At 39.9% G+C, this 16,222-nt stretch overlaps 2 protein-coding genes across 2 annotated transcripts in view; one reads left to right on the top strand and one right to left on the bottom strand.

Moving 5' to 3' along the window:
- SAMD3 (sterile alpha motif domain containing 3) overlaps nucleotides 1–4,938 on the top strand; it is a 44,637-nt gene extending 39,699 nt beyond the window's left edge. The window contains exons 7-10 of the mRNA XM_052645974.1: nucleotides 276–476; nucleotides 3,697–3,868; nucleotides 4,357–4,439; nucleotides 4,654–4,938. Coding sequence (XP_052501934.1) covers nucleotides 276–476; nucleotides 3,697–3,868; nucleotides 4,357–4,439; nucleotides 4,654–4,938 — 741 coding nt within the window. The remainder of the gene's footprint in view (nucleotides 1–275; nucleotides 477–3,696; nucleotides 3,869–4,356; nucleotides 4,440–4,653) is intronic.
- A 6,070-nt stretch (nucleotides 4,939–11,008) lies between these two features.
- The window catches only part of L3MBTL3 (L3MBTL histone methyl-lysine binding protein 3), a 78,435-nt gene continuing 73,221 nt past the window's right edge, over nucleotides 11,009–16,222 (bottom strand). The window contains exons 19-21 of the mRNA XM_052645686.1: nucleotides 15,292–15,461; nucleotides 15,015–15,077; nucleotides 11,009–11,152 (exon numbers count right to left, since the gene is read on the bottom strand). Of these exons, the coding sequence (XP_052501646.1) occupies nucleotides 11,009–11,152; nucleotides 15,015–15,077; nucleotides 15,292–15,461 (377 nt within the window). The remainder of the gene's footprint in view (nucleotides 11,153–15,014; nucleotides 15,078–15,291; nucleotides 15,462–16,222) is intronic.

The following is a 16,222-nucleotide window of genomic DNA, read 5'->3' as shown; positions in this document are numbered from 1 at the left end:
TAATCTAGATATCCATGTAAAAGGGTGTGTAGGAAATGAATAGCTCTTAAATCTGTCAAGAGAGCAGATTATAACTCCATAGTTGGTAATTAACTATTTGATTTGTTCACAGCATCAAAGATTTGTTCACAGCATTTGTTAGTCAAGGTCAAACATAATGCTACGTACGAGGGCATTACTGAGTGTGTAACAACAGCTCATAATTCAAGTCTTCATGGAGTGTTAAACTGCCACCTGAAACATGGAACATATGATATTTTGAAAATATTTTGCAGGAGGAAGCTGTTTGTTTAGATTCTGAGGTAGATGAACATATTAACTGGTTCCAGCAAGAATATGTGAAAACAGAAAAGGACTGGAGAGAAATTGATAAGAGGATGAGCCAGACTTTGGAAATAAGAAGAAAGTTGATTGGCGGCAGAACACCTCTGAAGGACGTTCTTAAAATGTTTCCTTTCCTGCAGTGCCCTTATCAGGTATCTGTCTTTACCTATAATACTCTGATTAGTGTGTTCAGATGGACTTTTCTCTCTTTCTTCTTGGAGTGGTAACAGGACTGACTGTGTAGCAAGATGATGGGTGTGAATCTCAGTAGAAATGTGTGGGGTCCAAGGGGCCACGATGAGGAGCACTTGGTAAGAATTTCTGGAATCATTCTGATAACACGCACTGGCTGTCATCAGATTTGAAGAGTTGCCAAGTGGTGCCCCAAGGCACCACGCCCCTGCTTTGGGGGACTTTGACAGTGGGAAACATTTTCCCTTTGCACGCATTTAGACAATCAAGATAGTTTATTAGGATGCTGTTATCCTGCAGCATTACTCACAATCTATTTCCTTTATCATCCCAAATTATTCCATAAAGTGAAAGTGAAAGTCATTCAGTCGTGTCCAACTCTTTGTGATCCCATGGACTGTAGCCTGCCAGGCTCCTCTGTCAATGGAATTCTCCAGGCAAGAATACTGGAGTGGGTAGCCATTCCCTTCTCCAGGGGATCTTCCCAATCCAGGGATTGAACACAGTTCTCCCACATTGCAGATAGATTCTTTAAGTGGTCTTAAAATATACGAAGTTTTTATGGGTAAATCAAACATCCTTCCATTTAGTTTATTTAAGATGGCCATTAAAGGTCCTATTATAATTTTACTGTAATTTTGGCTGTAGTATATAATGAAAGATTCATCAGAGTTTTATCTGAGAATGCATTTCATGAAGGAATGCTATGGGTGCAAGAAACCAAATGAAATGAAAAGTTTTACAGGCTTTTCTTCTCTCCCCCGCCCCCCCAAAAAAACTGAAATAAGAATTTGTCTGCATTTTTTACTTTAATAATAATGTCTATAGAGAACATCTGAATGTTTATTACATAGCAGGCATGTTCTTAGTGCTTTACATGGATTATTTTAGTTAATTCATTTTCAGCAACCCTACCTTATTTATTGCTTGATTCTCTTTCAGTTGCTAGGAAAGGCAATATCTGGCAATAACTGTTAGAAGAGTATGACAGATTGACACATGTATAAAATATACTTTTAAAGCAAAAATTGTTAAACCAGTAGTCTAAAATGTTAAAAAGTGAAAGTGAAAGCTGCTCAGTCATGTCTGATTCTTTGTGACCTCATGGACTATACAGACCATGGAATTCTCCAGGCCAGGATACTGAAATGGGTAGCCTTTCCCTTCTCCAGGGGATCTTCCCAACCCAGGGATTGAACCCAGGTCTCCTGCATTGCAGACGAATTCTTTACCAGCTGAGCCACAAGGGAAGCCCAAGAATGGGTAGCCTATCCCTTCTCTGGTGGATCTTCCTGACCCAGGGATTGAACCAGGATCTCCTGCATTGTAGGCAGATTCTTTACCAATTAAGCTAAGCATGTTCTAAACATTGTGGTAGTTCCCAAAGTACCTAGCAGAGTACAGTGTGTGAAATACAAGTGAAATACTGATCTTTTTAAATGCTAAATGAGTCAGTAGATGGTTGATTGAGGCAAGAATCATTGGTGAATGCTAAATCTTGCAGATGAAAATTACAGTAGGAACAAGATATTTACATCAGCTCAAGGGATCACCCCATTAAATACATACAACTATATTTTAATTAATAGTAATTATATATATATATGAATTAACCTGGAAGATTCCATTTTAACTGAGTGATCAGTTACTATCTTCAATAATGGGACCAACAACCATCCTCCTGATGGAGAAGTGCCAGCATTCTTGCTAAAACCTGGAATGAGAGGGTGTTCTCCCAAGTAAAAGTTGAGGAGTTTAAGGAAAACTGAGATGCTGTTTCAGACTGAAAGAGACCAAAGAAACATATCTAAATCTCACGTGTTCCTAGATTAAATCTGAGATTTGTAAAGAGCATGATTGCAACAACTAAAGTTTAAACAGAGTCTGTGGATTAGATTTTCCTGATTTTGACAGCTATGCTGTGCTTATGTAGGATAGTGTTCTTGTATTTCTTAAGTACAAGGAATAATAATATGCAATGAAGAATTAAGGGTTAAGAGGGCATCCTGTCTACAGCTTATTTTCAAATCAGTAAGAAATGTTAGCCTTGGGCGAAGTTGCATGAAGGCCATTTGTGACCTCTATTTACTCTTTCTGCAACTGTAATGTCAACCTGAAATTCTTTTTTTAAAAAAAAGTTAAAGAAATTCCTAGGTTCTGCACCCAAGAAAGTGGACTCTCTACCTTCCTTGTGTTTCACTTCACATCTCCCTGCTCTCTGAGATAGTTTCTTTTTAGGCTATTAATACAGATTAGTGCCCACTGAAGGTTGCCTGATAGCAGAGCTGCTATGCCTTTATGAGGATGTGCATTCCAGTTTTCTGATAACTTTCACGCCTAATCTTTGGGCAATTTATGATCCACCAAAACATTCAAGAAGCAATGAGACTCAGTGGGTAATATATAACTTTTTTATAGAGTTTTAGGGAAAGTGATGACTACATAATTCCTTTCAGTGTGGGTGATGAAGAGTTTTATAATGTCACTCTGTCAAAAAAAAAAAAAAAAAAATTGGGAGGGAGTGGTGGTGGAATTCTCCCAAGAGAAGAATTTAGGCAGTAGCAGGAAAAAGTGATTCTGAGTAAAGAGGTTTCCATACAGGTTAACCGGTTTTGCTTTCATCTCGTAGTCGAATCTCGTACATTTAGATTGTTTTTCATCCTTTATTTCTGTCTGATGTTACAATGTCTCTAAAGCTCTTTTTCCTTTAGCATAATAGGGTTAGGGATTTTTTTCAAGGTTTGTTTCCTAAAGTCAGATAGATTTCTTCTTGTGCCTCTTCCTGGAGTGCCAAAATAACAACGTAGTAAAGAAGTGTAAGCTCCTAGAATCTCGGCTGGGTAACACAGACAGCCAAAATATTCATTGCATTCATTGTGGAGGGATTTCTTTTTTGTTTGCTCTTTCCCCCAATTACTTTGTTACCCTCATTTGCTTGAGTCTGTATCCAGATTTAGTTCTGCAAGCTCAGATGTTTGTCATGCCCACTCTTTATCTTTTTCTGTTCACTTCAGGCTTCCACTCTTTGCTCCTCCTCTGTCTTAAGTCTACTTCGCCACTAAAACTAATCAAATATCTAGTATATAAACTAGCCTTCAAAGCTTACTGTAATTCTACAGAGCAATTTAATTCCTTGCAGTCCATAGGTTAGCTTCTCCTGTGATCTTTTTCTTTTTTCAGCTCTTCAGAGAATTCCAACTTCTTACAAGAACAGATATTTATAAGAAAATAAGGCACATTTTGGAATCCTATTCAGAAAATATACTGGCTTCTCTTTCTTTGGTGGACAACCCAATCAATATTGCATTGCAAGAAAAGATGAAACAGCACACAGATGAAGACATGTTGAAACGTTAGTAAACCTGGGGGATAGGGTGATCTGGTCTCAGTTACCTGTATAATTCAGGGTAATGAGGAGAGCTATATTTTGTAGAATTTAGTGAAAAAATATGTGAGGAAGAAAAAATAATTTCTTAAGTAGGAGCTTAAGAATAGATTTTAAAAGTACACGTGATATTATTATATTTAGGAAACTAGCAACCTGTTAATTTCATATAGAAGGTAATTTACAGACCACAGGTTAAGTATAATGAAATCATTCTGGCAGATGGATAGAGAGTATAGAAATCTTACCTCCTCTTGGCTGTGACATGGAGGGCAAAACAGGAGATCTTGAATGTTTACTACAAGGGGATGTTGTTAAAAAAAAAAAAAAAAACTAGGGGAACTAAGATATAAGAAAGCTAATTTGTTCTTTAGAAGGTAAGAAACAGCAACAAAAAACCCACACATTTTAATACTGGCTTTACTTACAACATTTACTTGGACTTGCTTTGACAGATATGAAGATGACAGCCACTTGTTTACTCCTACCAGATGTTTTTGGGGAGGATTCCAGCCTTTTTGTCATTGTGAATGACAAGGTATGCAGTATGTCAGTGATCATTGGTTTGATATTTAATACAATATATTGAAGCAGAATGGTGGCCTATTTTAAAGTTATGTTTTGTCATATTTACAAATATGCTAAGTTGTAACAAGTGCGTTTATTGTAGTATCATGGTTAAATTGAGGCACATCGTGTTATTGAGCTATTTTACGTACCACAGGGTAGTGACTGTAATCTTTTTTATTCAGGTGCAAGTGTCCACGCCTGTGCTAGAAGTTAAGAACCCTTTCAACATGGATGTCTGTGAATTTTCTTTGTATTTAGAAAAAGAGAGACTCACAAAGGTGGATGACTGTATTACAGCCTTGGCTGCACTCATAGCTTCCTTCCATGTGTTTGGGATTGAGTGTCCAAGAAGACTGTCTCAAACCCTCAACTTCCTAGAGACACTGATTTTTGATGTGCACAGCCCATATTCTCCTTCTATGAAAGAAAAGGAAAAGGAAGTAGGATTTCAACATCCAGTCACTTAACAGCATGCCAAATATTTAAGCAGAATGGATCTCTGCGGTGGCTGAGACTATTAACTATTGTTTTGATTTAGTAGAGGTAGGTATTAATATTAGAAAAATCATCTTGTCACTGAGATTCAAATGAATATTAATGCCTTCTACCTTTACACTTTGACACAAATTCTTTATTGAAATTCTGTAATAAAATATGACTTAAAGAGCTGTTTATTTCGAGTTTTAAGAAATTCCAATCCCAGTTCACACTTTCAAGGGGGCATTAGTTTTTAAAAGACACTATGCTTCACATTTTCTTAAAATCCTTCATATTAGGGTATGACTTGAACTTAAGGCAATATGTCCACTTTTGAAAGACTTAATGCCTAGGAGTGCTGAAGAATTGATGCTTTTGAACTGTGGAGCTGGAGAAGACTCTTGAGAGTCCCTTGGACTGCAAGGAGAGCCAACCAGTCCATCCTAAAGGAGATCAGTCCTGAATATTCATTGGAAGTGCTGATGCTGAAGCTGAAGCTCCAATACTTAAGCCACCTGACACGAAGAGCCAACTCATTGGAAAAGACCCTGATGCTAGGAAAGACTGAAGGCTGGAGGAGAAGGGGATGACAGAGGGTGAGATGGTTGGATCACATCACTGACTCAATGGACATGTGTTTGAGTAGACTCCGGGAGTTGGTGATGGACAGGGAAGCCTAGCGTGCTGCTGTCCATGGGGTCACAAAGAGTCAGACACAACTGAGTGAACTGAACTGAATGCCCAGGAGCTGCACATTTGTGGCCTGTGGTTCTGTCCATTTGATTTGAGCATTGTTTGGGAACATTTTGAACTTGAGCATTTTAAGATGTACAGGTGGTGCTAATGGTAAACCCTGCCTCACCCTGCCAATGCAGGAGACATAGCTAAGAGACAAAGGTTCAACTCCTGGGTCAGGAAGATCCCCTGGAGAAGGGAATGGCAACCCACTCCAGTATTCTTGCCTGGAGAATCCCCGTGGACAGAGGAGCCTGGTGGGCTACGTTCCAAAGGGTTGCTGAGTCGGACACTAGTGAACGGATTTAGCATGGCACACAACTCCCCAGTTCCTCTTCTTGCCTGCTGAGCTGCCCTGCAGGGAGTTTAGGTTTCCTTCCATCCTATCTGTTGAGAACTGTGGCTGTTCCTGAGGTCTCCTCACTGCTGGATGGTCTCGCTGGCACAGCTTTCGATCATCGGTGACCCGTATTCCTCTTCCTCTGCTTCCCTCCCTTGAGATACAGTGATATGGCTGGTTCTTGTCTCCCCACAAGGTTTCTGGTTTTCCCTCGTTTTGACCTCCAGTGTTCTCATGTGCCTTGGTTGCCCCATGCGCTAGTTTGAACCTGGTTTTAGAACTGGTTTTTTTTTAGGCCCTGGTTTTTCACTCCCAGGGCCCCAGCTTACAGTTTCCAAGTTAGGCCCTTCCTAGATCAGCTCTCCAGTCTGTCTCAGGAGCCCTAGTCCTGAGCCTCATCCAGCCCAGAGTCCTACATTGTAATCGAACATTATGGTTTTAAGGTGCCCCTTGCTGTTATCATCACAATCTTGATGTTACTTAGCTTTGAAATAATTAATTGGTTTAAAAGACTGAAGAATTTAAGTGTGCTAATAAGGCATCACAGTGCAATGGACATTTTCTGGGTTATTGCATCTAATTATTTTTTTTAAGTTTAAGAAGGTTCATATTATTGAAGAAATTTTTATAACACATCTCTAGAAATACTGCAAAATACTAGTATTTTTATCTCTGTTCATTAAAATGCTTAAGTCAGTGGGAAAAAAGAAAATTTGAGATCAGCTGCCCACCTCTGCAATGATTATTCACTGCTTACATGAGAATGGACAGGCAAGAACAATTTGGTACATTTCTGCATAACTAGTCCCTATTTTACAGTTTCTATTTCTTCTCTTTCACTACAATGTGCTTTTAGTTCCTTATAAAGTTTCTTTTCCGGAGAAGGCAATGGCAACCCACTCCAGTACTCTTGCCTGGAAAATCCCATGGACGGAGGAGCCTGGTAGGCTGCTGTCCACGGGGTCACTAAGAGTTGGACACGACTGAGCGACTTCATTTTCACTTTTCACTTTAATCCATTGGAGCAGGAAATGGCAACCCACTCCAGTGTTCTTGCCTGGAGAATTCCAGGGATGGCAGAGCCTGGTGGGCTGCCGTCTATGGGGTCGCACAGAGTCGGACACGACTGAAGCGACTTAGCAGCAGCAGCAGCAAAGTTTCTTTTATTTCTCCCAATTATTCCCTACCAATAAATTTACGAAGTTCTAAAAGAGTCCTTTCCCTTGGAGGTCCACAATCTCTATGACTGGCCTTTTTTATTTTTTCTTCTTTTACTTTGGATTGGCGTATAGTTGATTAATAATGTATTAGTTTCAGGTGTACAGCCAAGTGATTCAGTTATACATACACATATATCTATTCATTTTCAAATTATTTTCCCACTTAGGTTATTATAGAATATTGAGCAGAGTTCCCTGCACTATACAGTAGGACCCTGTTGGTTAACTTAAAAATTTTTTAATTATTTTAAAATATAAATTTACTTATTTTAATTGGAGGTTAATTACAATACTGTATTGGTTTTGCCATTCATCAACATGAATCCACCGCAGGTATACTCGTGTTCCCCATCCTGAACCCCCCTCCCTCCTCCCTCCCCATACCATCCCTCTGGGTCATCTCAGTGCACTGTGTACACATCAGTCCCGAACTCCCAATTTATCTCTCCCTTCACCTTTCTCCTTTGGTAACCATAAATTTTCTTTCTATGAGTCTTTGTTTTGTAAATATGTTTCATTTGTAGTACCTTTTTGTAAATTACTTAATTGGAGGCTAATTACTTTACAATATTGTAGTGGTTTTTGCCATACATTCACATGAATCAGCCATGGGTGTACATGTGTTTCCCATCCTGAACGCCCTCCCACCTCCCTCCCCATCCCATCCCTCTGGGTCATCCCAGTGCACCAGCCCTGAGCACCCTGTCTCATGCATCGAACCAGGACTGGAAATCTGTTTTCATATATGGTAATATACATGTTTCAATGCTATACTCTCAAATCATCCTACTCTCACCTTCTCCCACAGAGTCCAAAAGTCTATTCTTTACATCTGTGTCTCTTTTGCTGTCTCGCATATAGCGTCATCATTACCATCTTTCTAAATTCCATGTATATGTGTTAATATACTGTATTGGTGTTTTTCTTTCTGATATTTACTTCACTCTGTATTATAGGCTCCAGTTTCATCCACCTCATTAGAACTGATTCAAATGTATTCTTTTTCATGGCTGCGTAATACTCCATTGTGTATATGTACCACAGTTTTCTTATCCATTCATCTGCTGATGGACATCTAGGTTGCTTCCATGTCCTGGCTATTGTAAACAGTGCTGCGATGAACACTGGGGTACACGTGTCTCTTTCAATTCTGTGTAATACCTTTTTTTTTAAGAGTTAGCCTTGAATGCAAGCCTCTCTTTGCTCCTTTGGGCTGAGGGTGGGGAGAGGTGGAGCTAGCTGCAGGTAAACTGCAGTGAAGTTTGGCTTTGAACATGACAGACATGAGCTGACCATGAGGGCAGCGTCCCACAAAATTCATGCTTTCAGCGGTGTATCTATTTCCAATGTCCAGCATGGCCATGCCACTTGGCAAATATTCAATACTGCTTGACCAACCTAACCCTATTTTCTTTGGAGGTTGAATCCACTGAACCCAAAAGTTGCAAAACGGCAGCCTGGGATAATATGTTAACCTCCAGGCAGGACTCCTTTGGTTCAGAGAGTATTTGTAAGTTTTTTAAAATGCCTTTTGATTGGAAGGTCCTGTCAAGTTCCACATTGCTCATCTCTCCCTTTTGTCTTACCTCAAACCTGCTTCTCTCACTTCAGGGACCTCCCTGTCACCATGGGCTCCCTATTTCCTCTGTTAAAACTCAGTCCATTCTTAGAGCATATCCCAGGGATGGAATGGTGAAAGCTTTCCACTTCTTTTGGTAGACTGTTCCACCCTAACAGGGATGCATAATATCTTGCCTCAAACACAAACAACATGCTTCTCAGAACGAGTGGACGTTTTCAGTAAGATTTAAAGTCTCTTTTTTTCTTTTCTTTTCTTTTTTTTACAACACATGCTTTAAAAAAGAAGTCTTCAATGTGTGTGAACCCTACTCGACCTAACAATAACATTTAAAAAATTTTTTTCTTCCTTTTTGTCACTCTTCACATCATCTGGGACATAGCTTGACAAACTGCCCTGAACCCTACAGCTCCTAATGCCATATGTTTGATATTACTCCTGCTCTCATTCACCCCTTCTATTTTTAAGAATCATACATATGTAAAAAAGGCATCTGCAATTAAGATTTTATTTTATTCATGTCAGGTATAACAAGTGCAACTTGAATGTACAAACTCTGAACAGAACATAAAGAAAATAAAAACTAACAACAAAAAACTTTTTTTAAGAAGACTCATGCAAAGAAATGAACGGGCCATGGCAGATGTCATCGGCCCTGTTTTACCTTGAATTACAACAAAAGCAAAGGACCACTACAGACTTCCAACAGGGTGAGTGGGGCAGGGCAGATATCAAGGGAACCCTACATGAGAAAAAATGAGAGCAACTACAGAGAAAGGTGAAACTTTCCCCAGAATTCAGACAACATGCTACAAACTTACTTTCTACTTTTAAAATAGTCCTTGGATAAATATCCAATCCTGGAAATAGAAGTTACATACATAGGCTGATAAAATAATTTACCTTTTGCGTTGGAAATGCATTCTTGCAAAAGAAACACTACCAGCTCTCAGTTTATAGGGAATCAAGGTCTTTCAATTAAAGTGCATCTGTACGCTTCTCTACTGAGGCAAACACTTCTATGGAGAAAAGGGTCTCTCCAAAATGGAGATTTAGGAAGTCACTTCCCTGATCTGTGAGCATTTAGAATGTTTGCCTCAACTGGGGTTGCTCCCTCAAATCTTGCCTTTTCAGTAAAATCTATATACTCTCTCTTTAGCCAACACTGAAGAAAACCTTTGGGTTTGGAGGACACTGCAAGGTCTAAGACAGAGCTCTTTTGGGATTAGTGTTTACATCAACAGAACGATCCCTTCACCTCTGCAAAGGACCACAGTTGTTTCAATGACAATTAGAGAAAAGCTCAATATAATCTCATAAATAGTTCAAGATCATACAAACAGCACCCCCTTCAAATATAACTGTATATTCCTTTGATATCACTGGAATCCTGTAAACACACAGGGCACCACAATGTATGAGACTGATGCCATTCAAATACATCACCTTATTTATGTTTATATATTTTATTTTTTAATTCCATTATTTATATACATGTTTTTGGTAATTATAGTCAAGATGCTGGTGAAAGTAATTTGTTTAACATTTCATAATTGCGTGCAAAAGTAAAAACACTGATTTAAAGGAAGGTAATTTTTACAACTATTCAGCCTCAATGAATCAGGACAAGCAGTTAGGCAATATCATGACTTGCAAAGTTATACTTAGCATAATGTTGCAATTCAAAATATGGCACAGAATTAACAATACAGATAACAGTCCCACTGGCTAAACTTAGCCAGGTTTTGACTAATTTGGTTTAAGTTGAAGTTTGATTATATAAAAAAGGTTCCTGAAAGTATTGAAAAAGAAACAGTGTACATGAAAGAGAATTCAACAATGTTTACAAAATGCCAAAAGTTCTTACTCTGCCCCCACTTTTTCCATAAATAATTAATGAAGTCCCCCTTCCCCCCACCCCCCCAGCCTCAAAAAGATTTACAAAGATAAATTTAGCTCAGTGAACAGAACCGAAAGATGACTGTTGTTAGACAGTACCTGGTTAAAAGCTCAAGCACTTTTGTAAGAATTCATATATATTGTCTCTTGAGGAATATAAATAATCTGATAGCATCGCTCTTTAGATTTTTGGAGACTTCTCACTTAGAAGTTACAACTGTCTTTGTGCTTTGAGTAAAATATGAGCTTTAAAGCAGAAAGCTGATGGTATTCAAAATTCACCACCTTCAAAGTTCATTGTGAGAGTTCTTCTCTGCAGCTTTGAACATCAAGATAGAATTGAAAATTTTGAGCGCTGGGCCCAACTTAATGCTCATAATTTTCACAATGTCTGTTTGGGTCATAAGCAGAAATGCCTCTCCATCAATTTGCTAAAAGAGGAGGAAAAAAGACAAAAGATTGTGAATTGATTGGACACAGGGTCGTGGGACATAGTCAAGGTTAAAATACCAGCTGTTTTCTACATGCAACACTGGAACAGCACAGACAGGGAGTTCAGGTGTACAAACATTTCCTGATAAGTAGATCTTTCTTATATGTAATAACACCCCCAAAAAGGGACTGTGAGCAAAGTCAAATTTATTCATCTGAAAAAATCAACCCACAGGAAAATGGGTTTCTCACAAGCTGCTTCGATGTGCAGCCATAAGGATAACCTCAGGTGGAAAGAAGTAAATTAAGAAACGACTTCTAAAAACCGTAATGACTGCGATATATTGCTGGGTTTATTTTTTGTTTATGCTTTCATAATACATATAAACTGGTCTAACTCCAGAGATTAAGTATCTTGCTAAAGACCCAAAACTCTGAAGGAAAACTTGGAACTTGGGGTTCTTGCCTCCCGTTTCATTACTCTTTTCACTGTGCACTCATGGTTCTCTTCCAATGTTTTACCTCCACAAATTACAGCGACCTGCTCTTTGAATGTCTTTCTCAGGGAGTAAAGGGATGAATATATTCACTCAACAAAAATTTATTAAGTACCCATTATATTTTAAATGGGTTTCCCAGGTGGTGCTAGTGGTAAAGAACCTGCCTGCCAATTCAGCAGCCGCAAGACCTGGGTTTGACCCCTGGGTTGGGAAGATCCTGGAGGAGGAAATGGCAAGCTACTCCAGGATTCTTGCCTCGAGAATCCCCATGGACAGAGGAGCCTGGCAGGCCACAGTCCCTGTGGTCACAAATAGTCGGACACAAGCGAGTACATATTCTAAGTATTATTCTTGGGCCTGGGCATATAGCAGAGACTAAAACAGATAGAAACAAAACTAAGCAAACAAAAACTCCTTGTACAGTTTACATTTTAGGAGTAGGAGGTAGACTATAAGAAAAACCATAACAAGCAAATTAGAATCACTAATTCTAAAAGGTGATTAGTGCCATGAGAAAACTGCTGGTTGAGGATGTAAGTGGGCAGTGGAGTCCGGGGTGGAAGGTGGCAGTCTGAAGGAGGACAGTTAGGATGGGACACTGAGAAGTGGAGTGAGCCGTGTGAACACCCAGAGGAAGAGCATGCCAGACAGACAGGAAAGCCGGAGTGTGTCTGGATAATGCTAGGAACGGCAAGGAGGTCTGTGTGTGGAACAGTGTCAGCAGCGGGCAGAGGCCAAAGAGGTCAGATGGTGAGAGAGGCGATGGAGTGTCAGACTGTAGCCCTGGTAAGGATCTTGGCTTTTACTCTGATTTAGCTACCAGAAGGATCTGAACTGAGGAGAGACGTGATCTGACGACGCTCTAGCAGAATCAGCCCAGCTATGCTGGAAATAAATTATAGAAGGGCGAAGTAGAAGCAAGGCTGCTGGCTAGATGTTACTGCTTTAATCCAACTGTCAGATGACAGTGACTCTGCCCATAGAGGTTATGGTGGAGTGAGAGCTGGAATCCTCATGCTTTTAAAATACACCCAATAGGGTTTTTCAACTGATTATATGTGGAGTGTATAAGAGAAACAGAAGTCAAGGATGGTTTCAGGTAAGAGCCCACACCTGCACTTTTTTGCCATTCAGAGATGAATTACAAGATTTTAGATTTGCTTTCTGGTTTTCGTCTAGGACTCAAACCCCATGCCTGCTGACCTGGTGAGACATTTGAGAGCAAGGATCGTGTCCTATTACTCCTGAATTAACCCTCTCACCAGAGCATCACAGGTAGTAACATACACATGGCAGGCATTTAACAAGAGTTCACAGCATAAATGAAGAGTGGAATGAACATATGACTGACACGTGAACAGAGAACATTCACTGCCTCATTCTTCAAAAGAAGGCTCTGCCTCTGAGGCTGTCGGGTTGGTGCCTGAGGAGTGTCTCCAAAGATAATATGAAGAGAGAAGTTATTCAAAGAAATAACATATCATGTGAATTTGAACCTTAATTTAACTAAATAACAGAGCAATCTATATGGACTGTCTAGACATCAACAGAATCAAAAGTAGTGCTTATAAAATATATGTACTAGAAATTTATTTTTAAAACTGTTGCATCATTTTCAAAGGTTCTTTCAAAGAAAGAACAATGGCTCCTTGCAGGTATATAAGCCTGCTTAGGGACGGAAAATCGACTGAGAGGAACACAAAGACACTTAGGACTTGGGCCTTAAGAAGCTCAAAATCTGAGTAACTGCAAATTAAAGATCCACTAGAAAGAACATTTCTGAAATAAGAACATAAGTCAGAAAAAGGCTGATGAAAATCAGATCCTTGTGCATTTTCACAGGCATCCACATACAGCATGCTGCTGCTACTGCTAAGTCGCTTCAGTCGTGTCCGACTCTGTGCGACCCCATAGAAGGCAGCCCACCAGGCTTCCCCATCCCTGGGATTCTCCAGGCAAGAACACTGGAGTGGGTTGCCATTTCCTTCTCCAATGCATGAAAGTAAAAAGTGAAAGTGAAGTCGCTCAGTTGTGTCCGACCCTCAGCGACCCCATGGACTGCAGCCTTCCAGGCTCCTCCATCCATGGGATTTTTCAGGCAAGAGTACTGGAGTGGGGTGCCATTGCCTTCTCCGCCACATACAGCATAAATGATAGCTAATAGTATATTGACACTGGTGACTGGTGGCTGAATTCTTGGCAGTCCCGACACTCTTACTCTGTTGCAATATTCTTAACAGAAAATGTGCCATTTTGAACAGTGGAGGCTAAACACAGGCACAAACAAGATAACTTATGACTGCAGACAGCAGATGTGGGACAAAGACTTCTGAGATGACCTAGTCCTCACTGTACCTTCTGGGAGCCAAGATCATGCAATAATGGACTGTTCTGCTTGGAGGAGCTGACCGGCAAGTGGCTTATTTTTAAAGTTCTCTAGTGAAAAGAGTCTCCGGCTTCTAGTGTAGTTAGAGGTCGAAATTCTTTTTGTCCTAATGCTCACTAGAGGTGGTATCATTACTAGTCATCCCTTACATTGAAGTTTTGGACAGACAAATGAAAAAAACTAATAAAATAATCTTCCAACGACTGCTGCTACTGCTAAGTCGCTTCAGTCGTGTCCAACTCCGTGCGACCCCATAGATGGAAGCCCACCAGGCTCCCCAGTCCCTGGGATTCTCCAGGCAAGAACACTGGAGTGGGTTGCCACTTCCTTCTCCAACGCATGGAAGTGTAAACTGAAAGTGAAGTCGCTCAGTCGTGGCCAACTCTTAGCGACCCCATGGACGGCAGCCTACCAGGCTCCTCCGTCCATGGGATTTTCCAGGCAAGAGTACTGGAGTGGGTTGCCATTTCCTCCACTTCCAAAGGCAGATATTAATAAATGTAATGCATGTCAGTTAGTATAAACAACATGAGAAATGTGTAAGATCTAAGGGATTGTTTTAGCAATAATGGTAATATTAATTATAAGCATCAAATGAAGTTAATCTTGGTGTTAAAATGACACTTGAAAATTAAATAATGAGAGCTAGTTTTACTTTATTAAAAATGAAATGTTGCTTATTTCTTGCTTTGGTTTCTTTCTGTGCTATATACTATATAAATGTATGCTAGTAAGTTTTGTGTTTGTTTTTTTAAATAATGAGTTTAGTGCTACTGCTGTGGGGCATCATAAAATGGTACAAACATTTCCCTTACTCCTCATCTTACATGTTTTTATACAACTGATTAACACTGCTTGTTAGACAACTCAGTATCACTTTGTCAATTTCAACATAACCCATCTCTTCACTACTCACTGCATTTCAGTGCTGTGTCCCCCATTAAGAAACATACTGCAATACAGTTGAACACTTACTTCATCTTTAAATACCTTCCCATGTTCTTCACATCCAGGTAAGCTCTGTATGAATTCTGACACCTGTTAAAAAATAAGATCAAAATTCCAGTTCTGAAACAGAAGCCAGAATCTAACTGGTACAGGTTCCAAATATCCAACCTATGTTTTCATTGTTTCTCTCAGAATAATTTCTTCTTAGAAAAACAGACTAAGCCCCATACGCACTCATATTGCCCACTCCTTAAGCCAGCACTCCTACGTCAGATCCCTGGCAGACAAAGGAAGTAAAACCTACCTCATCCGTACTCCATTTGGAAACTTTACTGGCAGGAATGCCAGCCACCGTGGGGAGAAGCTTGCTCTGCTGCTCCCAGCGCAGGGGCAGACATGGAATTGGGGACTTAAAGGACAGAAAGACAGCTGACCGACGCTGCGCCTGCTGTGCGCTGCTCTCTTCCCGGGCACCTGGTTGACAGAAACGATGTGAACTCACTCTCTGAAAAGTAGCCAAAAAAAAGAACAAAATCCCCAAAAGCTATATGTCACCCCCAAACCACAAGTGGCAGGGATAGCAGGTAAAAGCATTGGTTCAACAGTACATTCACTGAGTAATTAATTACACTCTCTTCATGTTTACCGAAGGTCATCCTAAGAAACCACCTAAAACTCAACTGACACATGTGTCTTATCGTCATTACTGAAGACATGCGCCGTCACGTCATTCAGTGTTGCCTTTTTAATGCTTCAGGGAAGAAATCTGCACCGGAGCTTTAGTGACAAAGAAAATAACTCTCAACCTAGGAAATTAAAGCTGGTTCTCTTTTGCCTCTGGATGTCCTGGAAGTAAGAGGAAAGTATGCTCAAGTCCATCTACTGAGATTACCCTGTAGATACCATACCCGTTCTCTCCTTTTATCTCATCTCTGTTTTGTTCTTCCAATTTCTATTTACCAATTACACTGACTTCTTAAATAGCCACCTTATCTTTTTTGAAAATGGATATGAAATTATTGCAATAAAAATAAAAGAGCAGAAACGCAAATGCCTTTATCCAAACCTGGTTTTCTCCTATTCTAAAACGGCCTTTTTAATAAATGATTATTTGTCCTTGGGACTCTTGACAGAGTTTGTTAATCATTATCTCCTAAGATCCTTCAGAAAAGACATCTTTTCTGAAACCTACTTAACTCAAAGCCCTTCCGAAAAAAAGGCACCTCCCTCACACT

Source organism: Budorcas taxicolor, chromosome 9, assembly GCF_023091745.1.
Source record: "Budorcas taxicolor isolate Tak-1 chromosome 9, Takin1.1, whole genome shotgun sequence".
In the NCBI taxonomy this organism is placed as follows: Eukaryota; Metazoa; Chordata; class Mammalia; order Artiodactyla; family Bovidae; genus Budorcas; species Budorcas taxicolor.
Note: the sequence above shows the minus strand (reverse complement) of the source record. Positions and strands in the feature narration are given on the sequence as shown.